The sequence below is a fragment of the Peromyscus leucopus genome, chromosome 16_21 (assembly GCF_004664715.2).
Source record: "Peromyscus leucopus breed LL Stock chromosome 16_21, UCI_PerLeu_2.1, whole genome shotgun sequence".
NCBI lineage: Eukaryota > Metazoa > Chordata > Mammalia > Rodentia > Cricetidae > Peromyscus > Peromyscus leucopus.
The window spans coordinates 67,916,796-67,943,427 of record NC_051084.1 but is presented as its reverse complement, the minus strand read 5'-3'; the positions used below and the strand labels follow the sequence as shown (position 1 = coordinate 67,943,427).

At 47.6% G+C, this 26,632-nt stretch overlaps 1 protein-coding gene across 1 annotated transcript in view; it reads right to left on the bottom strand.

Moving 5' to 3' along the window:
- Positions 1 to 3,786: 3,786 nt before the first annotated feature.
- Positions 3,787 to 26,632, bottom strand: part of Clic5 (chloride intracellular channel 5) — a 96,862-nt gene continuing 74,016 nt past the window's right edge. Inside the window, exons 5-6 of the mRNA XM_028890694.2 lie at positions 9,942 to 10,123; positions 3,787 to 6,372 (exon numbers count right to left, since the gene is read on the bottom strand). Of these exons, the coding sequence (XP_028746527.1) occupies positions 6,205 to 6,372; positions 9,942 to 10,123 (350 nt within the window). The 3' untranslated portion in view covers positions 3,787 to 6,204. The remainder of the gene's footprint in view (positions 6,373 to 9,941; positions 10,124 to 26,632) is intronic.

Below are 26,632 nucleotides of genomic sequence, written 5' to 3'. Positions count from 1 at the left end.
ATCCACAGGCAGCAGAAGGAGACTGTGTACCACACTGGGTGTAGCTTGAGCATAGGAGACCTCAAAGCCTACCCCCATAGTGACACACTTCCTCCTACAAGACCATACCTCCTAACAGTGCCATTTCCTATGACCAAGCATTCAAACACCTGAGTCTGTGGGGGCTCTAGTTTCCTCGTCAAACCATTACACACAGTCATTAGTGGGACCTGATGCTTCTGTTCAGTAACTTCTAAGATTCTCAAAGGCTCTTCTCACTGCACAGAGTCCCTACAAGATGGCCAAGACCTTAGCTCATAGGTGGCCTCATCGGAGATCATGTTGGCTTCAGAGACCCTGGGAACCTCAGTCCTGAATCAGTGATGTTCTGCTGAGTCTGGAGGCTTAGAGCTGGAGATGTGATGGGGCTCATGAGAGACAGAAGGGAGCTTTGGGAACAAGCAGATTGATAGTTTAACTCACACTGGGCTCTAGCTTTCTGGTCTACCTCTGGTATGACAATGCAGAGTGGAAATGAGAGGTGTGGCTGCTAAGGGTGTAGTGTTTTCCCTCACCCACGTGCTGTCAAAGACCTTACAGTCTGCCTGCTTTAAAAAATGGAATTGCAACAGCTACATCTCAAGCCTTTCGATTCCCTGCTCTTCTCTTCCCACTTCCTCTCCTTCCTCCATTTCTCCTTCCCCCTTTCCTCTTTTCCTTCTTTGTTCCACCCTTCTTCTTCCCTCTCCCTCCCTCCCTCCCTCCCTCCCTCCCTCCCTCCCCCTCTTTTTCTTTCTTTCTAGCCTGGGGATCAAACCTATGGCATCTTGCACTCTAGGGCTCTACCACAGAGCGGCATCCAGTCCCACCTTTATATTTGTTTGGGGGTTTAATTTTTTAAAAAATGAGTACATTTCATGCGAAAGGAGAGAATCTTTATTTGAAAAAAAAAAACCAAACAAACCAGAGATTTTATGCTGTCATTTAAAACAGCATAACCCCTCCCCTCAAAGAAGTCCAGTGATCTCTTTTGTAATATTTGAAAATAAACCAACTTTATTCAGTCAATACCAATCAAGGCTGGGAAATGCATCTACAGCTGGCTGGAGATAAGAAGAAAACACTCGACAAGGTGTGTACTCCAAGGCATGTTGCGTTTTGTAAGGCTTGAAAGCAAGGCCTGTTCTCGCCAAAGTTATGGGTCTCAAGAAAAGTGAGTTACCATCACTTGGAGTGTCTACATAGCATTAATTAGAATTGTTAAATTCGTTAATTCTTCAGCTTATAAAATGGAAAAACTAGGTGATGAGGGTGGGGGTGGAATGGAAGGGGTGGGGGTAGGGGGAGGCACGGGTGGGGTGAGGATACAAATGTAAACAGCAGCTGAGCAGTTTGCCTGTTTTTATTTTGTTGTTTTGTTTTGAGACAGGGCCTCACATAGCAGGCTGGCCTCCAATTTACTATGTAGCCAACCTTGAACTTCTGACCCTGCTGCCTCTGCCTCCCTAGCGCTGGGATTACAAGTGTTCACTACCAAGCCTGGTTTCTGCAGTATGGCAAACTGACCCAGAACTTCATCCACGCTAAGCAAACACTCTACCAACCAAGCCAGATCCTAGCCTGATATTTGCTATAAATCTATTCATAGTTAATGTTGGGCCATCTTTAGCTATAATCAAAAATACCATGTCTTCAAAACTGTTTTGCCAAATATCAGATTGATTTTATAGAAAATACAGTTTAACTCAAATCTCATATGGAAACAATGCTTTGTTTATATTTGGTAGTGTATGTGGTGGTAGTAAAGAATAGATCTATTTTTCTTTCAACAACATTAAATAGGATTGTGTTGTTTGACTCATACTTAATAACAAGATGAAAGTGTCTTGAAACTAGGCTGAAAGAGGAATATTGTAAAGGGGGAAGAGAATGCACTTGTAACTCTGCACAAGCTGTTAGTTTGAGTGGTAGAGAGCAGTAGATACAAGGTCACTGGCCCGTTTGTAGACGGGCGCAAGGCCAAAATGACAAGATCCCCAGTGTTCTCCCAATGGCAGAATCTGGTGCTTCATAGGCACACTTCTTTCCTTCACATTCCATAAAGACCTTTCTTAATGTCATATAGAGGTATATATAATAGATATGAATATATATGTTACAAATACTTAGGTCTCAAAATATAACCCTTGAGAATCACTGAACTTAGTGTCAACCCCAAGTTAATGTTTCGCGTTTCCAAGCAAGCCACATTAGCTTCCTGACTCATTTTGCAGCTGAGCTGAATGGAGGGGAACCCCAGAAACACCTGCCAGACACCTATTGCTTCCAGAATGATTTTATTGTAGATGCAAACACTTTTAGTGATGGTGAACTCCTACTAGATGGACACACAGCTTCTGCCTTGGCTTCCTTTTTAACAATTTGCCAGGGCCTTTCAGGTTCCTGGGACTCTAAGACATTCAATATCTGTCTATAGTGGGCATGCTCCACTCCACGATGTCTGTCTGTCTGTCTGTCTGTGGAATGCCCACTTCTAAGCACAGACACTGTCTTCACTACTGTTGCCTCATCTCACAAGAACCAAGAGGTACCAGAAACATGCCCCAAACCTCACTCTTAGAGCGGCTTCTTGTTGATGAAAAGATCAAGATGCTGTCTGGTCCCACCAGCACCATAGGACTCCAGGGACAGGGCCATTTACCAGGAAGCTGAAACTAGTTTGGGATTGTTTGGTTGACTGTGTCCTACTCTGCAACTGATTTGTTTGCTGCCAGGAGCCTATCTGAATCCTCTGTTTAAGATGTGAGATATACACACATCTGTGATCCTGAATTTAGCAATATTTTTTTCTTTTTCAGGGGAATATGCAATGTTCTGGAACAACAAAAAATTCACTTTCTATCTTATTGTGTATAGTTCCTAATACCTTAACAAATGCCTTCTCTCTGGGTCAATCTAAGATGTAGGCAGTTTTAAATAGATAGATACACTCAACTCAGTAATTCTGAGTCTGAATTTAGCTGTCTGTCTTGCCTTCCACTTGACACATACACACACACACACACACACACACACACACACACACACACACATGGTGGGTAAAGTCACTCTGTATGCTGTGAATATGTTGCTCTGATTGGTTCATAAATAAAATGCTGATTGGCCAGTAGCCAAGCAGGAAGTATAGGTGGGATAAGCAGACAAGGAGAATTCTGGGAAGAGGAAGGCTGAGTCAGGAGTCGCCAGCAAGACACAGAGGAAGAAAGATGTGAAGGCAGAACTGAGAAAAGATACCAAGCCATGTGGCTAAACATAAATAAGAATTATGGGTTAATTTTAGTGTAAGAGCTAGTCAATAGTTAGCCTGAGCTAATGGCCATACAGTTTGTAAATAATATAAGCCTCTGTGTGTTTACTTGGGTCCGAGTGGCTGCAGGACTGAGATTTGTCCTGACCATGGGCCATCAGCTACACACACACACACGCACGCACGCACGCACGCACGCACGCACGCATGCACGCACACACGCACACATGATTGTCATGTGACAATCCAAGGTGAGAAATGAAATCGCTCCATCAAAATAGTTTTCCTTTCTCTGTCATGCAAATGCTTCCTGAGGGACTGGCACTTACCAGAATCGCTCCTACCCAGTCTTTGCAGGTAGTGTGCGCTGCAGACCCTTGCACACAGTCTGAGCTGGGGCTTGGAACCTCACCACAGGGTGGCTGCAGATGGTGAACCCTACACATGACAAGGTTAAGGCCAAGGTCCAAAGGAGCTAGAGGCACGGGAGAAGCCCGAGGTGGGAGTGGGGCGTAACCATCATTTACTTTATTGCTATTTGTATATACCATGACAATTATGCCCTAAGACACTGGTCAGTCTAATTATGATTATCTGATAACATTAAAATTATTTTTGAATTCAGGTACTTGGAAGAGCTCCCTTCTATAATCTCACCTCTCTTTAAAGGGGTTATGATCAATCCTATAATATCCAACATTGCCTAAATATTGTTATTGATATAAAACTAACTCAACCACAGGAGGACCTTCTAGAAACAGAATTGACTCAGCTTGAGCTGTTTATTTTTAAAGACTTGCCAATTTCTGGGCTCAGAAGATCACCCGCGAGTCCTGAGTATTCTCCCCTCCCTCTGAGACCCCTCTATATGTATGTATACTGGTAGACTCATCTTCAACATCAGTCCACCTGAAAGACATAGGGATGTGAGCTGCCTGGGGTTCACCCTGCTTGCTTGTGAGATCTGGGAAGGATTCCTGAAAGCAGCAGGGGTTTCCTATTAATTAAACAGCCTTCCGGATGGTTCCAGAAGCTCTCCTCCCTGCGGGAGGCCCATTGGGGGCTCCTCCCTGCAGTAAAAGGGCTGTTCCCTCAGCAGTGCTACACTTCAAACATCCCCCCGGGGGCAGCTTGCCGAGAGCCTGTGGAAAGGTTCCTGTAGGGTGGAAATGAATCAACTCATTTTGCGTCTTCAAAGCCCTTTCAGGTTTATAAAATGGCCTAACATGCAGAGTCCTCTTCCCCAATGGGCTAGGGAGACCTCCGGCTTCCTCCCTCCGCGGATCAATGGCCGCGCTTTGCTTTGGCGATCCCTAGAGGCAGGTGGGTCCAGTGACTGTTAGCACGTGTTGATGTTTCTATGGAAAGGACCCCTGCTCCCTACCCTCCGGAGTAATGAGCCAAGTCCAGGGGCTTTCCGGCCCTCAGGAGCCTCGCCCTCCACTGGCAACACAGAAAGCAGGATTGTTGGAGTTGAGGCCCCACAGATGGATTTCTCGCAGGCGCTCACTAGCTCACTAGCTCACTGGTCGAGGAAGAGCTAACGATGAACTCATTTGTCTTAGTGCTTGGTTAGCCTAGGTTCCCATGTTCAGGCCCCATGAGCTTTATAGGTAAAACACAGAGAATGACTAAGGAGAGAAATATCAACTTTAAAAAATACAGACCGCTTTTTTCTTAAAAATCTGATAGAGAGTCTGATAGTGGGAAAATGAGCCCAGGACAGCACATAGTCTCCAAATTCAAGTGGTGGCTGCCCTGTCAGAAAGACCCATGGACCTTCTTCCTAAGGCAGCCCTTGATCACACCATTCCCAAAAGAGAATTTCTCTTCCATCAGAGGCTGGGGCTGAAGAAGCCGGGAGCCTGAGCACACCCAGGTGGCAACCCACATCCAGAAGTGACTAGGAAGGGCCTGGAAGACATTTTTTGGCCGATGTTGGAGTCTGCTTTATGGTTGATAGAGTTAGATAATGAGAGAGAAGGCGGGTCTAAAGGTTTCCTAGGCTACATCAAACGCAAACGTTATCTCCTCCCGTCTCCCCTCCCCCTCCCATCTCTTTCTCCAACCCAAAGCCAGGCATTGAAGAACACAGTCACACCCGCTCATGTGATCTCCGGTGGATGACCGCTCTGAAGTCAGTGCCCCTGTGGCTGTAGACCCTGGCGGGCCTTTTGGCATCAACATTGCTTCCCAGAAGCTCCTCTCCATTTGGGTCACCTCATCTAGAATTATCGGTCAACTGCCTTTGTAGATGGAGAGAGACGGAAAGCTGGGGTCAGTGCTGGCCGGGACATAACTGTATTGCACCAGGTCCCAGCACAGCAGCAAATTGGGGTGCACCCAAGGGGTCCTTACAATATGGCCCTCTGTCAGAAACAAGTGAGCAGCAGGAGCTGCTAGGCTAGGTTCCCAGAGCCACACCCAGCTGAGTCCCCCCCCCACTGTCTCCCAATCAAAGCATGGATCACTCCCTAAGGATGAGATGGTCACATGATGATATTTGACTGTGGCCTTTCGGTTACTGAGGAAGAGGGGGGTGGGAGAGAGGCTGACATTGAAGTTGCTGAAGCATCTGAGAAAGCATTATGATATTGGCAGAAGGGACCAGTGACAATCCCAGGGAAGCTCTCCAAACTGACCCCAGATACACTGACCCTAGATCTGGCCAGCAGGTGGGAAGATCAGCCACTGAGTCCCTCCTCTTGCCAGGCTCCTGTGGGCCACGGCAGAAGGATGGCACTAATTTTAGAAGGTAGTAGGCTGGAGTTGAGTTCAGGGGTGCCAGCAAGATGTGGCCTTATTTTTTTTTCCTTTTAAATGTTTCCTCGAGGCAATGAGGAAGAAGTGTCTGGAGAGCTGAAGGCCTTTAGGAGAAGTAGAATTCCTCTGCAGAAGAACTGGCCAGACAGCTAGGCTCAGGATCGGCTGAGGCGCCTGGCGACGTCGGCATAGGCCAGCTCAATCTCGCTGTCAGCCGCGCAGGTGTTGGTGAACTCGTCCCGTGCATAGGCGTTCTTGAGGTACCGCCACAAGCCCGTCATCTCGGCCGGGAAGTCGTAGTTCCGGTATTTCTTAGCCACAATCTAAACAAAGATGACAAGATGGAGTTGGTGTGAAGGCAGGAAACAAATCATTAGGAGGGATTGGAGCCACCATTTCAGGAGTGGCTGTGCCTATCAGGTACATCTGCGTTCAGCACAGCTGGCTAGGAAGGAAAGAGGATGAATCTACTAAGAACTGCTGTGCGCAAGTTTGGCCTGAAGGCATGAACTTGTAATCCAAATACTCACAAGACTGAGGCAGGAGGATCTCAAATTAGATCAACTTTACACAAATTTGTCAGCCTGACACAAACCAGAGTCATCTGGGAGAAGGAACTTCATCTGGTTGCACTGTGGATGTGTCCGTGGGGCCATTCTCTTGATTGTTACTGGATGTTAGAGAGCCCAGCCCACCGTGGGTGGTGCCATCCCTAGGCAGGCGGGCCAGGACTATGTAAGAAAGGTAACTGAGTAAGCCAAGGGGAGCAAGCCAGTAAGCAGTGTTCCTCCTTGGCCTCTGCTTCAGGTCTTGCTGCTCTGACTTCCCTTTATGATGGACTGTGATGTGAAAGCGGAAGCCAAACGGACCCCCAAGTTGCCCTTGGTCTGGTTTTAACAGAGCAAAGAAAAGTGAACTAAAACACATATTCTGGGTTATCTTTATTCACTTGAAAAGAGCAGACATGCAACTAAAGAATCTATATTTGCATTTATATGTGTTATCTCTCTTCCAAGTTGTCCCACAGAGAGCGCCATTCCTGTTGCTGGGCCAGGAAAAGCCCACCCATGGAAGGTTAGACCAGACTGTCAGTGAGTGTGGGCACAGCCACTCAGCATCCTGGGATGGGGACAGACTTGACAGGAAGAGATGCAGGAGTGGGGGTGCCCAGAACTCTGGCGTCCCGAGGACCTTCATTGCTTACGCTCTCAATTTGCTGTTTCATATGAAAACAGTTAGCTCCCATCACCCAGATTAAATTTTGGCATCTGAGGCCAAACTGCCTTGGCTCCCCTTCATGCTCTCTGCACCGCAGAGTTTTGCCAGGTCCCTGGATCTGATAAGCTGGATCAGCAGAAATCCAAGGAGACAGGAGTCCTGGCCCAGCCTTTGTTCCCTCCTAGGCCATCCTCCCTCTGATCCCCAGCTTCCCAGAGCTAGAAAGCCACTGAACTGTCTCCAAGGACAGGGGATTAACTTGGTCATTAGGGCTGGATGGATCTGAGGCATTAGGAGGATAGTGTAGAAGCCTGAGAGCGCCGTGTGTTTGCCTGCTTTGACAAAGGATGGATGCTTGGGTGAGTTGCCTGTACATGTCGGATAGAGGAGAGAAGGAAGGAAAGAAAGGGGAGCTAGGGAATTTGATCCACACCTCTCCTTTTAGGCACAAGAAAAATGAAATCCTAAAAGATCAAACGACTTGCCCTACTCTGCCCTGCTAGTTGGTGGCAGATGATGAATTAGACTTGGGTCTTCTGATCTTTCCATTATATCACGGTGACACTCTGTGACTGGGTGGGCACCACACATACCTAATGGTTCTGCTTATTCCTCTGGGACAGGAGAAGAAAGCGCAATATGGTGGGTGGGGTGTGTGACGACAATTAATGACTTCAAAGGGACACACTTGGCTGATCCTCCAAGGGATCTTTAGCTTGGTCCTGAGCCTAAAATGTCTTCATATTAAAGTGTTGTATTGGCCTGCGCTAGGAGCGTGTAATCCCCTCCACAGTTTTAGCTCTCATCCAGGACTGTGGGATGCTCACAAGTGAATGACCACCTAAGTGACGTCACCACAAGCTGATGTGTTCTCTGATTGGAGGAGAGTATCGCTCAGTACTTCAGCTAAAAGGAATAGATATACCCTGAACAATAGGCTCGCCTTCTCCTCATTGAGGGGCAGAAATTACATGAACATCCTAAAAGACACATAGCAGCTGATCATATTACCTATAAATTGGTATTTATTAAAAGGCCATCACACTTGGAAAAGGTCCTGTTTTCACAGAGATGATTGGCAGAAGGACATGGTAAGACATGGACAGGGTAATAACCAGGGACTGTTTGGTCATAAGACCCTATTGCATGTTGCTTTAGCGTCTAGAGCATGTCTAGAGTCCAGACAGTGAGCATCAAAAAGGATGGGGGTCAGGGTGGGCTAAGGAGAGGGTTGACTCAGTAAAGTGTCTACAAGCATGAGACCCTGAGTGCAGATTCCTAGTGCAACCCACAGACAGAAACAGGTGTGGCTGTGCACACTTAGAATCCCAGTGCTGGGATATGGACACAGGGGGGTCCCTAGAGCTCAGTGGTCAGCTAGTCTAACCAAATTGGTGAACTCTGTGTTCACTGAGAGACTTTGCCTTAAAAGAATAAGGTGGAGAGGGATTGAGGAAGATACCCAGTGTTAACATGTAGCCTCCGTGTGCATATACTTAGATGTGTGCATATGTGCACGTGTGTGCATGTATGCACGTGTGTGCATGAGCACACACATGCACACGAGAGAGGAAGAGCAAGAGAGAAAGAGAGGTGTCTGTTTACAAAATTTGGGAGAATCCAAATGTTGTCTTCCAATTAGATAAAGAGGAACAGAACTGACCCGTGTTGCTCTGGAGAACGTGCTTGAACTCCATGTAAGGAAGGATGCTTTAAGAATCAGAGCTGTGTGCAATAGTAAGATGGCGGGGGGGGGGGGGACGTTCCTCATCACTCAGAAATGTGCCACCTCACTGCACAGAAGGCTGTCACAGACACAGCAGGAAGTAGACTAGTGTGGGTTTGGAGGTTGCTTGAGATAACCCCTAAAATTTCCTCTTAAAAGCTTCCAGACTGTGACTTTTGTATAGTTAAGGATGGGTGTGCATGGTGCGGACGGGCAGTAAGTGCCCTGAGAGCAAGCGGGTACTCTCTGCTCCGCTCCTTTGCAGCCTCTGCTCCTTCAGCCAATAGGGAGGGGAAATGACAGCTGGGTACCAGAGGGAGCCTCTACAGAGTCTGCGCAAAGAGGTCTATGAGGTCCCACCTAATGCAGGTAGGAAAGCATGGTGGGATAACTCCAGGACCAGGCTGTGACGCAACTGTGTGTACAGTGGCATTGCACTAATTATACCGTGAGCCCCTATAGTATAATAAGCAATGTCATGCCTTGCTGAGTCCCACAATAACCCTAGAGATAAACCACATGTGACTATTTCATAAATGAAAAGGAAAGCCCAAGGGCTGGAGAGATGGCTCAGTGGCTAAGAGCACTGGCTGCTCTTCCAGAGGACCCGAATTCAATTCCCAGCATCCACATGATAGCTCACAATCATCTGTAACTCCAGTTCCAGGGAATCTGATACCCTCTTCTGGCCTCCATGGGCATGGGGCACATATGTAGTGTACACGCATACATGTAGGTAAAATATTTTTTTTTTCTAATTTAAGAAAATTGAATCTCAGAGAGACTATTCACCCAGCAAGCAGGGCAGCTGATCTTGGGTCCCTAAAAGATCTGACTTCAGAGCCCGGAGTTGTCTTGGCTCCCAGGAGTTAGTTACTCCCCTTGATTCATCCACCCAGTTGGCTGGGCCTGAGATATGGACACTATCCATGCACAGACCTCTCTTACCTTGACCACATGCAGCTTCGGGAGCAGATTGCAGTCGGCCAGGGTCAGCTCATCCCCATCCAGAAACTTGCGCTGAGACCCTTTCTCGTCCCCACGGGTGTTGGAATCAATCTCCTCTGGCAGAGGGGTGTTCAAGTAGTCATCCAGCTTCTGCAATGCCTTCGTCAAGCCTCTCTCAAGGGCTGGCATGGGAGAACAAAAGGAGGGTCACCTCCCCTCTGCCCAAACACAGCCGCAGGGACTGCAGAGTGGACCAGGTGGATGCTGAATCACCTGCTATCACTGCTCTGCTGTTTCAACACACACAATGGAACCCCTAGTGGCTATGAGCATGACTCGATCCGAGTGCACTAAATACCCTAAAAAGGCAAACCGTAGGGCTGGAGAGATGGCCAAGCGGTCGCTGCTCTACCAGAACTGGAATTTGTTGCCCAGAACCCCTGCCAGGCAGCTCATGGCCACCAGTAACCAGCTTTAGGGAATCTAACATCCTCTTCTGGCCTTTGTGGTTACTTGTGTACATGCATGCATGCATGCATGCGCGCGCACACACACACACACACACACACACACACACACACGTAGAAATGAAATAAATTTGAAAAATTAGCCAAGAAGTAAACACTAGTTATTTCTTTGATTAAAACACCAACCATTCCTTTAACTGATTAAATTCCTTTTACTTTGATTAAGATGTGTCTTCTATTAAGCAAAGAATTTCAGCAGCCAGAGCACATGCCGAATGTTCACAGAGCTTATCTCTAGCAGGTATATTAGGCAACTGCTATTTTCTTATTTTATCTATTTTTATTTTGTCAATGATTGAAAAAACACACACACTATAATTTTGTAGAAAGGGCTGATTAAGTGATTAAAAATGACACAGAAGTCCTAAGACAGGGCCAGCTTTGTGGTAGCATTAACTCTGACTAACCTAGCTGGAGAAGGGAGGGGACCTTCAGGGGACAGGGCATAGGAATGAGAGCAGTCCTGTTTAGGGAGACTGGCAGAGGCGCAGTGGGTATGAGAGAGACACTGGAGGTTCATCTAGAGCGGACAGCTCACAGCAGTCCCAAGTGGCCAGGTCACTGCACCGGACAGGAGTGGCCATTGGCAATGTGCATGAAATTCCACTTGCATAGAGACCATCACCTGCCGCAGATGCAACTCAAAGAATGAACACCTAAAGGAAGACAAGGTGGCAGAAGACATTTATATTCCAATCCCGATGAATTAGCAGCTAATTCATCTAGCCACACATGAGCATAGAGCCCCTTAGTCACAGAGAGGTGACGTGGAAACTGGACATCTGAATAGACAGAGTCGCTGCAGAATAGATGGCCGGTTGGTCATTGACCACTGTCCCTGTGACATCAGACCCGCTCCTCGACACCCCCAACACCCAGACTCTGTTAGACATTGTGCTCCTGAGATCCCGGGAGTCCAGCTGATCCACATGGCCGCAGATACAAGGGGCATATCGCCATCCAGAGGAGAAGCTGTGGGGTCTGCCCTCCTTTTCGTGGTTTCACAGATGTGCCTTCTGTAATTAGCCTCTCCCACGTACCTAACCCACTTTTGTCTGTTCACAGGAGGCCTTTTGTTGGAGACAGTGCAAGGACACCAGTGTGGGACAATGCCGCAGAACACTTCCTGGAATGTTTGGAAACCGGCTAGAGGCTGGCAGTTAGTGTCTCAATCCTCCCTTCTCCCTGGTGTGGCATTTGAACTCGTCTTCATCATCTGCTTTGTGTTTCCAGTTTGAGAGAACAGAGCGAGAGGGCTGGGAAGAATGCTTGAATTCCCTTCAGCGATTGTCTAGACTGCGATGGGATTAGCAGACTATTCAAGGGCTAAGGCAGAGGGTGGGCACTAGACAATACTTATTATGCTTTTCTCCCCAAAGCAATTGGGCTTCGTGCTGGGTTTGTTTGCTTGCTCAAATCCCTGTACTCCTTTCAGTGGTAGAGTAGGGCAAAGACCCAATCACAGTGGGAAAGGGAAAAAATAACACAGTGTTCTAGTTTCATTTCTGTCGTCCTGCTACAACATCCTGATACAAGGCCATGTTGGGGAAGAAAGGGTTTATTTGGCACCCTACTAAATTGTAGATCATCTTTGTAGGGAAGTCACAGCTGGCCACACCACATCCATGGTCAAGAGCAGAGTGAAACAAATATACCCTGGCTGCCATCTTGCCTGCTTGCTCTTTTATGCAGGTTTCCCCTGTCCTGTATAAGTCATGCAGCTCCCCACACACTCTGCACCCCCCCCCCACCGCTGCCTAGGGAATGGTACCACCCACAATAAGCTAAAATCTCTTCATATCAATGAATAATCAATATAATTCCTGGTCAACCCAATCTAAATAAATCCTCAATTGAAACTCTCTTCCTAGGCAACCCTAGGTTGTGGCAAGTTGACATTTAAAAATGACCATGACACATGGTATACTTGCTAAATTTTGGTCGATTTATATCAATCAAGGGATACGAAGGAGTAGGAAAAGGGAAAGTAGACATTCCAAGTCCTAACTCCAAATGTCTCTTGGAGAACTTGCTGACCAATAACAATGGATTTTGTCAAATGGATGTGAAGCAATGATGGAGATTTTGGGAGACTAGCTCTGGATGGATTCCAGCTATCTGTCAAATGAGCTCTTGAAATGGAAGGGGTAAAGTCTAATAACAGGTGTAGCTGCATCCGCTCCATTATGACTACAATATGACATACAACATGCACATGCTGAGCGTGCTCACGGCTTGTCGGTAACTTAACCTGCTCCTGTATATTCTTGGTCCAGAGTGTTGAGGTTGCAGTTTGTGTCAGTCATGATAGAGACATGAGATGAGAGAAACCAGAAAGAAGCCACATGAGCTGCAGCTATCATGGATTAGGATTTGGATTTTGCCTAAGTATCTCAATGTTGAGGTTATAGCTTCAAGGTATCTTAACTGAAGAACCCTCTCCAAGACCTTGGGCATGATTTTTTTTCACATCCTTGTTTAAGCTTATTGAATTAGCATTGGGCACCATAAATCCCACCTGTGCCCCTGGTCCTGGTACCTTTCCATGCTTGGAGGTTAGCTCCTCGATGGCATTGAATCACAGTTTCCTCATCTCAGAAATGACAACGAAGATCTCCAGGTTCATGCATGGACCCTTTTAGGCTCACTCAACTCAGTACAGGGAGAGTTCCTGACGTGAGGACCCGGACTGTACCAGATCGGCCATTGCTTACCACTGTTATTTTGTGACTCAGCTTAGCAGCAATCCTTCCATCTGTGTGAACCCTCCCACACTCTCAACTCAGTATATTCTCAAACATTCCAAGATGCAACAGAGAATGTGAGATTCTGAGTAGCCTCAATTCTAAAGTCAAGACCCATCCCTTGTATATTTAATACATAGCCATAACTACGTCCCCTGTGCCTCCCCCGGCATCCTCGTTTGTGACAAACCGTGGAGAAAGAGATGATCAGAGGGAGACAGGCACACTGTACCCACATGCTGAAACACGCCAGGCTAACAGATCAGCAGTGACAGTACCAAGATACTCTCTTGCAGCCTTCTCCCTCCTGCCTGCCGGCTCAGTCCTGAAGCCACAGGATTGAATGATTTCTTTTGGCTGATGGCATTTGGATCATGAAACCACTCACAGTGAACTTTCCACTCTGGTAAAATGGATAAAAAGAGATCAGGATGACAGGGGATAGTAGTGTGTGTGTGTGTGTGTGTGTGTGTGTGTGTGTGTGTGTGTGTGTGAGAGAGAGAGAGAGAGAGAGAGAGAGAGAGAGAGAGAGAGAGAGAGAGAGAGAGAGAGAGAGAACCCCTCAGAGACACAGGCTGGGGTCACAAACCTTAGGCAGGCTACAGCGCCCAGTGACCCATGATGACTAATGTTCCATGAACTTGATGGATACCCAATCTTTTAATTGCTCTGTCCCCTCTCTCTCTCTCTCTGCCTCTGCTCCCCATAAAGATTTATTTTGAACTACACACAAATGTGCTGGGTAAAATATGCAATGAGGAAAAAGGGGAAGAGTTCATAAATATTCTCAGGCATATGCAAACAATCTCAAATTTATTTTTCTCTCTCTCTTTTTTTTAAGGAGAGAAAAAAATCCACCCATTCCTTGATCGCTTCCAGATTCATTGAGGTTGCTATTACATAAGAGCCAATATTGTTTTCTCGTCATAGAGAAATAATGAGTTGGAAATGGCAATTTGAGCTAAGAAAATAATATAGTCTTACCAAGGCATGGGGGCTGGATGAGGAACGGGGAGCCAAGATTCTAATCCAGCCTCCAACAAGTTTCTGCAGGCATGGCTCAGCCCTGGTTTGCCAGCATCTGGGCCCAGCATGGGGACTAACCAGAGTGAAGCCAGCAGCACCTCTGGATCTCAGAATTCACACAGAGAGGGGCCAGTGTCCAGGGTGGTCTTTGAGAAGATGGAAAGTAGGTCTGGGCTCAGGAGCTTCGTAGGGTCTCCTGTGTATTTTTCTCTGTCACGTGTACTTGGAGAAGTACACATGTGTTATATACACTCACACAGACACATCCATATAAACATAAAAAAAAATCTTAAAAAAATAAATCGGGGGAAGAGATGGCTCAGTGGCTACCAGCACTGGCTGCTCTTGCAGAGGACCTGGATTCAAGTCTCAACACCTACACAGGGGCTAAGAAATGCCTATCAGTGCAGTTCAGGTGATCCTCTGCCCCTTTCTGCCCTCCCCAGGTGTTGAGTGGGGGGCATAGACATATAGGCAGGCAAAGCACCCATACACATAACATAAAATCTAAATTTTTATTAAAAAAAAAGAATCAAAGCTCACTTCTGACAAAGGTCTGCAGCCTAGATGGGTGTCTGCCCAACTATGCCACGGAAGAGAAGAGCGTGGCCGCTGGGTGCTGGCCCCAGGGTGAGCACCCTCCACACTCTGTCCCTATTCATTGCTCCAGGAAGGACCGTTCCCACAGGAAGGCAACACTCACTGTTTTCTGAAGGGACGCCTGAACCTAGCACTCTCTTGCCTGAACACATGAAGAGCCAAGAACTAGCATTTATTCTCACTGAACAGTTAAGGAAACTGAGTCACAGACATACCCAAGGCACGTCCACTTGGGCTAGGACATACATAGCTAGTTTCCTGAAGCATTCAAACCACTCCAGAGGTATCCATGAACATGTGCTTGGCTTAGTTACTATTTTTTTTTTACATGCTTCCTTACAGGATCCCATGCCCTGAGCAATGAGAAAATGACGATTTATTAATCTATTCTGGATTATAACCTAGTCTGATGTAATGGTCCCTCTGGAGAATCCTCAGTCTCTTTTGCATAGGAATGCTCGGTTTCTCAGACAGACTGTCTCTCCCTTGCTCTTCTCCCTGCGTCAGTGGAGCTGGGGTGGGAGAGGACGCTCCTGTGACCTTGTGGCCCTGGGTGCGGGTGGGAGCCCATGCAAGTCTTGACTCTTCCTAGCACTTTGACTGTGGAGATGCTGGCTCTAAGGTAAGTTGTCTGTGGACAAGCAGAGGATTACACGGGTCTCTTAGACACATATCTAGGTGGTTGACTTCCTCTCTCACTTTTCCTTAATCCACCACTCCTCTAGGCTAATGGTTCTCAACCTCCCTAAAGCTGCGACCCTTCAATACAGTGCTTCATGTTGTGGTGATCCCCAACCATAAAAGTATTTTCTTTGCTACATCATAACTGTAATTTTGCTACTTTTATGAATTGTATCTGATATGCAGATGGTCTTAGGTGACCCCCGTGAAAAGGTTGTTTGATCCCCGCCCCAAAGGGGTCGCAACCCACAGGTTCAGAACTGCTGCTCTAAGCCTCCCTTTCAGTTCTACGTCAAATCGTCTACCAACTCCATAGCAGCAAGCCTCCTCCCCCAGGGGCATGAGAAGGGCTGTCTGTACTCTGTGAGCTTTCCAGACAAGGTCCTTGATGGGGGAAAATTTAAAAGAGAGACTAGAATTTAGAAAAAATCTCAAGAAAGTAAGTAGCTCTGTTGAATTCCAGAAGTTAAATATCAAATTGCTTTTTCCCTCTTAGAAATCTTGTTTAAAATGGGACTGGAAAGATGGCCCAATGGGCAAAGAGCTTGCCTTGAGTTTGGCTCATCAATAACCGTGTAAAACCAAGGTATGGCAGCATGTGTCTGTAACCCCACTACAGCAGGGTGGAGATGAGTGGGTCTCCTGAGACAACTGACCAGGTAACCCAGGGGACACAGTGGAAGGGACTCTGTATCCAAGCATAAAGTGGACCAATACAAGAAGATAGCCAAGGTTGACCTCTGGTTTCCCCCCCCCCCAACACTAACAGAGACAGAGAGAGAACCTTCTTAAAATATTCTAATATCTAGAGATAAATACATATAGCTTTAATTAGAATACACTCAGAAATGTAAAGAAAAGCATATTTTCAAAATATTAGCTCTAATATACAAGCAAAACTTGGTTTTAAAAACTGAGACATTGGATCTCAAAACTTAAATCTCTCTCACTCTGCAGGCCACTGTGAGTGCCAAGGGCTGTTCCACTGCCTCTGGGTACCTAGATGGTCTATCACACGCTACCTACTTCTCATATATCTCTGCCTCATTGCAAAAGGGAGCATCACTTATTTGTGCCCTGCCTTCCAACAAATTTGAGGACACATTTGCATTCTGCTACTAATGGTTGAGTTTAATTACAATCTTGATGCTTTAAGAGTCATCCAGAATGGCCTAGAAGAAATTGTCTGGGAGTAAAGACAGAGGCCTTTACATCCTTTCTAAATAAGAAACAGACGCCATGCCTGGGCCTGGGCCCAGTGCTGTGTAAGAAAAAGTGAAAATGCTGTGGAGAAAGTTTCATGGAGAAAACTGAAATTCCTCCTCGAAGGAACCAACACCTAGATACCGAGAAGTACTTGGAGAATTGACAGACGTTTCTACTTTTCCTCCGAGCTCACGTGGATATAAAAGAAAAGGTACAAATATTCAGCTGTTGTTTGAAAGAGAGCCAAGTGGGGGTCTCTAGCCATCACATTGTTGGAGACAGAATAGAAACAGCCACACCTTGCTGACATTCAAGAGTTAAAAACATAGATGAGATTTTATGAATTAGATAAGGTAACGGAGAAAAATAAAATCCAATGAGAAGAACTTGGCATCACCTCTCTGGTACCTGTGGGAGGAAAAAGCTTTTCTTCCCATGTCCTGCCAGTACATGACGGGAGAGAAAGTGGAGAAGCCATATTGCTGAGAGCCAAGCATTCAGGAATCTGGGACTGGGGCTTGAACATGGCCCTGAAGAGCTGTGAGGTAAGTGGCAGACGTGTTGATACCGCCCCGCCAAGTGCACTTCTGAGGAAGTCAGAGATGCTGTGAGGTGATTTTCAGGTGTTCATCTTCCTGACTGCCTGTGTGAGCCCTCCCTGTCCTCAGCATATGGAACCTCACATAAAGGTTTGGATTCATGTACAGGTTCAGGGAATTACCCAGTCAGGTTATCTGAGTGTGGGAGACCACACGGAGGTAAACTATAAAACAGGTAGACTGTGAGGTTTGGGTGCCGACAGGAAGACACAGCAGGTAAAGTGAAGTTGACTCGTGACTTCTCTGTCTCACAGAGTGAGAGTCCCTCACTGGGTCAGAGCTGGTACAGGATTCCAGAAATCAGAAAGGGCCTTGCTCGGAGGAGTAGTGGCTTCCTTTGTTGTCTCTGGGCCTCTGGTTATGTTCACATATCACGGGTTTCCACAGAGGATAGAGAAAGAGAGCCTGGGTCAAGGGTGTCAGACCAGGCACCAGGCTGCCTTCCAAGGAATGACGACCACAGACGCCAACCCTCCATGACATATCACTCACAAGTAACTTGCTGTTACCAATAGCTGTTTCCTGGCTGCTGTTGAAGCAACGTCCACATCTGGTGGAGAGTAGGACCTAAGACTTGTGGTCATTATTAGGACTGGAACTGAGCTCATGAGAGGATGGGGATACTGAGTGAACTAGAGGTCAACTCAAGGCAGAAGTTCAGTGGGAAGGAAGGCCGAGAACACTAGAACCTCCTGGGCATGAGGAGGGAGAATCCTAGGGACCCTGGAGGATGACACTCACTTTCACACTGGAACCTACCATTGTCTGGTCATCTCCTGGGACCATGCTGTCAGTGTTCAGCTTTCTTGAGAATTTGTGCCCCATCTTCCATCAGAACACCACCACTGGGCACGACGCAGCTGGTCAGCAAGGTGTGTGCTACCAAATCAACCCAGCTCTGGGAGACCCAGGCACACACCTGTGGGGAGCAATCCCCGGGCCCCCATTTCCAGACCCTGGCCGAAATAGAAATGGCAGGAAGACAAGCTGAAGCCAGATGCCATGGCCCTTACACCAGGTCCCCTGCTGCGCCCTGAAGGTGTGGCGGCAGGCTAAGGGAAGAGCCTACAGTTCCTACTGCCAGGGGTGTGTGTTGTTTGCCCCGGAAAGGACTTCAGTCTTGGATGGAAGGTAAAATGGTTCCTTACCCCACAGGCAGGATTCGAACCTTGTGACTGTGGTGATTAGGACACTGGACACTATGGGCGCCCCAAAGATTCACAGAGGGAACAGAACACTCGCAGATATGTCTCCAAGGAAGCCAGGGACTTCCATTTAAGGAAATCATTCTCTGGGAAGCTGCTTCCCTGAGCTTTATAAAGGAACCAGTTTTTCAAAAGGAATTTTCCCATTTAGCTCTACAGGTCAATTAATCATTAGTTAAATTAATTACGAGGATAATACCAAACAACACAGGTACACTGTTTTATTTAAAAGATGCGAGCCTTTGGCGATTTTTAGCTGGGTTTAAAGCATTGTTGTAGTGAGGAATGCAGGACAATTTTGGCATGCTGTTCATATGATACATTTTTGAAGGATGATATTGATGATAGAGACAAGTTCCAGGTGCAGATACTTTTGTAAATCTCCTCAAAGCCACGGTACATTTGAAGAGGAAAAAAAAAAGCCATTTGCTTCTTCAAATTTAGGGTTCCATACCATTTGTACAATGCAAGCTCCCCATGTGATTATCAGTGGGGGAGGAAGGGGAGGAGGGAGAGGGGGCGGCGGTTCATTCTGACAGGATATGTTCCTGATTAGTGGCAAGCACTGACGCCAGCCATGGGACGCTGGCGACCTCTTCTGGCCTGCCCTTGAACAGAGCGACCCTGACTAACTCTTCAGTGGGACCTTGCGTGTGTTTCCTATTAGGCTTCCCAGAAACTCATAAACGGCTGTAAAATCCATCGTGCTAATAGAAGAAACGACATAAATGCTGACTGAAGCTGTTGATGCTGCCGGCCTCGTTCACGAGGCCGACCGAGTCGGGGAACACCTAGTTACTTTACGAAAGGTGGATTTTTAAGCGTGGGGCCACAGAGTAGGTTTAGTGAGGATGTTCAAACTTAAGGAGGGAGCTGGTCAGAGGGACTCTAATTCTATTGGTTATCTGCTCCTGTAGAGACCCGGGTTTTGTCTCACCTCTCTCTCACCACAAGCACTGAGGCTAAGGAATTCCATTCCCCACGCTTGCTTCATCCTCAAATGGCCACATCTTTAAACAGAGACCTTCTCAGATGTGGGAACAGCCACCCGGTCACCACCCTTGCCTGGGTTGGGTAATTTTGTGAATATGCTACACAGTCTCTTCCAGTGCCTATGGTCAGTATCCACTGTATGCTGGCCTTGGTACCCCCTGCTGCCTTGTGGATGATGGAGTCTGGGTGCATGGTGGGGTTGAGCCTGCTGAGTACATTCGGGTAGCACACATGGAAATTGTTCCATGAGGACATGCTGGCTCATGAACTGATTTGATCACCGTTTTCTAAGCATCTTACTCTTGTTTGAAAACTCGGTACCACACGCATTCTTAAACAATGGATAACTTCAAGTGTGGAACACACACAAGTCAAGAGCACAGACCGTGGGGCCGGCTGCTGGGTTGGTGACCCTGGCTCTGCCTTGTACAGGCAGGGGGTGGGCTACTTGAAACTCCTGTGCCTCAGTGTCCTCATCTCCAGAGCGGAGATCACAACCTGGTGCACCCATTCTGCTTGGTGGGTATTGTAATTGAGTCGCTGACTGGCCAGCAGTGTGTGTGTGTGTGTGTGTGTGTGTGTGTGTGTGTGTGTGTGTGTGTGTGTGTGATAGGAGGGTACTGGTGTCTGAGAATCAAGACATGCAGAAAAGCTGATCAAAGATGGGGGGGGGAGTGGCTCTCCCTCTGCTGGACAGATGTGCTTGACTCAGTTTCTCCTGGGAAGCCATCCTGGACGAACTCAAGCCCTTCTTACACTTAGTAAGTGATCACTTACTAAGAATGAATGGGGATTCTCATCTGGCCGTGCATGCGTGCGTGCGTGTGCATGTATGCGTGCATGTGTGCGTGCACGTGTGAATGCATGAATGTGTGCGTGCATACTTGTGTACAGGTGCTAATGAAGGCCAGTTGTCAATACTGGGTGTCTTTCTCAGTCAGCCATTTTCTACCTTTTTTTTTTTTTGAGGCAGTGTCTCTCATCTAACCTGGAGCTTACCAACTGGCTAGATTAGCCAGCCATCCAGGCCCAGGAGTTTTCCTCCTCCGCGATGAAATTAGAAGTTTTAAAAGCGTGGGTGCCAGGGATCCGAACTCGGGTGTTTATGTCCACCAAGCAAGTACTCCAGCCTCTGAGCCATTTCCCACAGTCCTCATCTGATCTGTTCTTTGTAACCCTTCTGCCACAGTCTGGCCTTAGTAAGCCTTCCTCCTCCTCCTCCTCACACCATGGGGCAGCCTGCAGGCTGTGACGGCTACTTCCACAGAACTCAGATACACTCCAGCTACACCCACCCTCCCAGCCCCACCTGGCCCAGGGCAATTTCCTGGTGCCCCACCTTCCCCTGGGCAGTCGGGTCTGGGGACAGAATCTGCCCAGGGGGTTTTGGATGCATGACTCATAACCAGAGGCTGTGCCTTACGAAGTTTGAGTTGGGAACACAGAAAATTCTGTTCCCTAAAGTCTAGCAGATTTTGTCAACCCCAAAGAGCATGGGAAATGATGTATCTTTTATGGCATGGCTGGATCAGATCTGTCAACATGGCGGGGGGGGGGGATATTACCTTAACTTGAAAGCGAATGATATGCAAGAATCCACTCGTCCCTTCTTTGTTACTAATAGAAAACAGAACCCATATTCTTCCCCTCTTAGGATAGCAGAGTGCTTGGTCAAAATGACACACCTTCCCAGACTGCTGTCCTTTCAGGTAGATCTGGCTAATGAGACACAGTAGAAAGTGATCACTGGGCTCCTGGAAAAGACGCGTCCACTAGCAATGTCAGAAATTCAGATGTAATGTCTGGAAGGAGAGTGACCGTCTTCATGGAATGAGGACAAAGACACACACTGAGGCCTGGGGAAATGGATCCGTGCATAAGAGAAGGGAAGACAGCAGGCGTTCTGCTCTGGGTTTGTGTGTGTGTGTGTGTGTGTGTGTGTGTGTGTGTGTGTGTGTGTGTGTGATATTGCACATACCCGTACACTCACAGACTTGTACCATAGAGCATGTGTATCAAATGCAAGCACACACACACACACACACACACACACACACAGAGGCATGCATGCACACACACCACACATACACCCATGCAGAATCAGGAGCTCTGAGGACCCGAGTCCACCATTTCTTTTGGCCCTACAATATTTGCCTAAAACGCACTGTTCTTTTGACTTCTCCTTACATGAGAAAAGCAAACTCCCACGGAGAAGTAAACATCGAGAACGCTTGGGCCAGGGCACGGTGCACAGTAACCAGCTTCACAGGTCTCGCTGAGTCAAACAGAACAAACATTTGCTTTAGCTACTGTAGGTTATGTTTCTGTTACATATAGCAAAACACACCTTTTATCAATACGAGTAGGTTTTGCAGTATTTTGTTGTTCTATTTTTAATTCTAACACCTTGCACAGCAGCTGGAACTGAATGAATAGTGTGTGTGCGTGCATGTGCATATGTGTGTGTGTATGTGTTTGTAGTATGTGGGGTAGGTATATCCATGTATGTGTGCAGTTGTGCACATCCATGTACACACATGCAGAGGCCAGAAGAGGATGCTTGGGGGTCCTTCTCTATCGCTTTCTGCTTTATTGCCTTGAGGCAGGGTCTCACACTCCCTTGAGTAGGCAGGCCAGCTGACCAGGGAACTCTCAGAATCCTCCTGCCTCCACTTCCTCGTGCTTGGGTTCTAGGCACACGCAGCCATGCCTTGCTTTTTCACATGGGTGCTGAGGACATGAACTCAGCATTGGCGAATGCTCTAACCTACTAGGCCATCTCCCCAGCTCCTGCTGGAACCTGATTGAGCCTCTGGCCCAGGCCAGGGACTGAGGCCACCTCTGGAGTTGGTCCTGACTGAGACACACCAGGACTAGCAAAGCACTGTGATTGCTTGAGAACCACGAACCTTACCTCAGGCCCACTGACTCAATATCTACTCCTTTACTCTCCTGGTTGGAACCAGGATAGGAGACTCTGAATCATGATGGACGGCTGTGCCATAGGTGAGAAAGCAGCCGTCAATAGTGCCGTCACCTCCATGTTAAGAAGACCATAGGTTTACCAAAATCAGGAACCAGGCTGACCCCTGGAGACAACTGAACAGCCTAGGATAAACAAGTTTTACTAAACAGGACTCATGTGCAATTTTTGTCCAGAGGTTCAAAACCACTTTGTCTGTCATCCCTCTGAAAATGCACTGTCCACCTGAAGACATAGGACAAGGTCATTCAAGGTCATTCTTCAACATGACCAGGCAAACGTGAACTGAACAAGGTCAACTGCTATGGACATGCTAATGTGGAGAGGGACATCCCAAAGCCTCAACCTTACACAAAGAACTACAGGCAGCTAAGGAATGTTGAGAGAAGGAGAAAGAGTCTTCCCCCGGGAAGAGCACGCCCACTGATTATCCACTACCAAATGGTCAGCCCTGAAAACATACACGCATCCGAGTAACATACAAACGGAACAGGTTATGTTTAGAAACATGTGTACATACATATACATATATGCTTATAACAGCAATAATTGAAAGAAGAGGCCGTGAATATAAAAGAGAGCAAAGATACATGGGAGGGATTGAAGGGAGGAAAGGGAAGGAGGAATTATAACCTCAAAAATTAAGAGAAGTAATGTTTTAAGAGCTCCTTTTCAGCCCTGAGGATTCATCCACTCAGGGCCGAGCATGGGCTGCAGCAGGATACAGGGAGAGACTTGACGCTGTTTTGGGGACTCACTCTGAATGTGGGCTCCGCCAGACTGTGGGCTGAGATACCAGACTGAATAACCACGAGAAAGTGAGCTGAACATACCCTTTGCTCATCTCGCACGACTTACTCACCGCACGTACAGTGTGACCAGCTGTCCCAACGTGCTGCCACCATGCTGTCCCTGCTGTGCTGGCTTGAGTTAGAAATGTCCCCAGATGGAGCTGTGTGGGGAGTTACAGAACCTCTAGAAGGCAGAGGCTGCTAGAGGCAGGACATCCCTGGGCATAGGCTTTGAGGGCTACAGCCTCTCCTTGCTTCCTCTTTGGGCTCTGCTTCCTGTGTGTAGATGAAATTCGATCCTTCTGTCTCCCGCTCCCGCTGCCACGGTTTCCTGGCCATGATGGGCTCTCTCCCTTTGGTACCATAGGCTGAATATAAGCTCTCTTTCTTAACCTGGTTTTGGTCATGGCGTTTTATCACAGCAACAGGGGACTGACAGGCACAGCGGCTGTGACAGACTGTGTTATTAGATTGCGAGTTAAAATAAATGCTTCCTTCCTCAGGAAGGTTTTGGTCCCAGCGATGAGAGAGAAAATTAACTAATAGAAATGACTTCCTAAAATGTCCCAGATTCTCCTACCCCAGTTGGTGGACCATGTCTTCAGGCCTCAGAGTGTCCCCTATCCAATCTGTACAGGGTGGGGACACAATTGACAGGGAGGGTTTATCAGCTGGTGTTCTGGGAAATTTGTTTACACCGTGGAAAGATGTGTCTATATCTTGCCTCACCTGCCTAAGGCACCTGATTGGTTTAATAAAGAGTTGAATGGCCAATAGCTAGGCAGGAGTGGATAGGCGGGACTTCCAGAGAGAGAGAGGAACTCTGGGAAAAAGAGATACAAGATTTGCCAGCCAGACATGGAGGGAGTCTGACTGAGATACAGAATGGAGGAGAGGTTAAGAGCCAAGCGGCAGAACATAGATTAAAAGAAATGGGTTAATTTAAGTGTTAAGAGCTAGTTGGGAACAAGCCTAAGCTAAGGCCAAGCTTTCATAATTAATCATAATAAGTGAATAATAATTATATGTATATAAAATATAATGTAGAAAATAATAAAATAAAAATAATAATAATTTATAATGTCTCTGTGTTATTATTTGCAGGCTAGTGGTCCAAAGAAAGTCCAACAAGGAAGACTCACTACAAGCTGAGATGTTGGCTGAGAGTCTCGAGAGTCCACCAGGCTTTTACATCCTGTTATTTTCAGTCACAGCTTTTCCAATAAAGGGGAGAATTCATTCCTCACGTTAACTTCCCCAGAGCCCCTCTCCTTGGAGACTCAACAGAAATGTGGGAGAATCTTTGCAGAACACTATCTCCTGATCCTGGATAAGGGCTCATGGATACAGACACCACAAAAATCAACTAAGATTTCCCAAAACGATGTGCACCCCGGAAACGTTGACATTCGTACCCATGCAGCATTGCTGTGGTCCGGAACCCCTGTGCCCCACAGTCCAACTGCGTTGCATGGTCCTGGATGTAAGTGAACAGAGGCATAGCTTGCCTTCACTTCACTGAGATCTAATTGACATGATTATTTACAGAGGCATGTGAGGCCTCTGCCGGCACATAAAACCATCAGAACACAGACCACAAACTGTGTGTGTGTGTGTGTGTGTGTGTGTGTGTGTGTGTGTGTGTGTGTGTGTAGCAAGGGAGAGAGATTAGAGAAACTTATTGGTAGACTGCACAAATTTAAGAGATCTGTCACACAGGACTAGGTAACAGTAGCCACAGGTAAAGGACCATACAAGTTTTGTGTAAATCGTTCGTCTAGTGCCCCCTTTCCCCCTAGGTCTTGATCTGAGGCCAGACTAGGCCGGGAGAGCTCCCTCTGCCAGACAGCGGGAAATTCCTCCACACGAATGGTGTTGGTGGTCTCCACTCGACTCTAGTCCAGGAGCCCACACAGCAAACGCTCACTAATGAATGAGCCCACCCACGCAGGACCCCCCCCGCCTCCCCCTCCTCCCACCAGAGCCAGCCCCATTCAACACCCTCACACCGCCGCCGACCACCTTCCTCACGACTACCCAAGGATTCATTTGTTTCCGGAACAAACTTTGTTAAAATTAAAATCACAGAAGCCTCCTCAAGAAGGATCCAAACCAAAGACCCTCTGGAGGGATCCCCTGGGCAGCTCCTGGGAGGTGCCACAGGAAGTCACAAAGACCCCGCACAGAAGAAAAGACTAACGGTGTGGGGCCCGCCAGATCCTGGAGGTGGGCCCACAGTGCTTGGTTGTTTGTTTTTCCTCGCAAGAATGCTAATCAAAGCACAACCTCAACCCAACCAACCAACAAAATACCGAGCTGGCAAGTGGCAGGCGGGGAATCCAGGGACAGGCAGCCTGGAGGGCCCCTTTTGTGGCAGAGGCGTTTTGGAAGGAGAACTTTGATTGCTTTCTATGGAAGGTCTGGCCACCCAGAAACCCAAAGATAACAGCCTGATGGCAGCCCACCGCAGCCTCCGCTCAGGGCTTCTCTCGGGCTGGAGTCGGTTGTTCTGAGTTGGTACTAAGTCTGGCTATCCAGAGGAAGCTGTGAATATTCCCAACGGAATGGACACAGAGTCTTCAAGCCTGCCTGGCCCCAAGAAAGCTGCAGGGCCACTGTGCTTATATTCCCCGTCTCTAATTGTCTCCTTTACCTCTTCACTAGGCCCTGGAAATTAGGCAGCTAACTGAGTGCGGACTGGTCACAGCCCCTGAGAAAAGCCAGGCTTCTATACAGGACCCAGGGCAGGAGAGGATGCTGAGGGGAGGAAGAGAAGATATTAAGCACCTTGCTTTTGGAGTACTGAACACACACACACACACACACACACACACACACACACACACACACACTGTGGCGCGCCACATCCTGGGAATCCGAGGGGGGTGGGAAATAAGTCAAGCTGGCCTCTGTCCCCAACAGCAGTGGGCTTTCATGACACTCTGGGTCAGGCATAGGCTCTTTAATATTAGGGACCCATTAGTTCCACGCTAATAGCCCTCCTAGGCTGCTCAAATCCTTCCCGGCACTTCTCTGTTTCAGGTTAAAGACCTTTGTAAAGGTTCAGACTCGTGGTGTTGAAGCGGGAGAGAAAAGTGAGAGAGGCTTCGGGGTGCAGCGTGCCAGGGGCCTCTGGGGGTGTGCCAGGCCTCATAGGTACATCCTTCCCTTAGCATGGGGCACAAATTGTAGAAGTTGGCTCGGAGACCTGGCAAGTGTTTTGGAACCCCCAAGTCAAGACAGAATCTGCAGGACTTCAGGCTTCTCTGGGACCGATTTCTCTCTCTGCCAGAAGAGGGCAGCACGTGCCTCTCTATCAGGGGGAGATGGCCACAC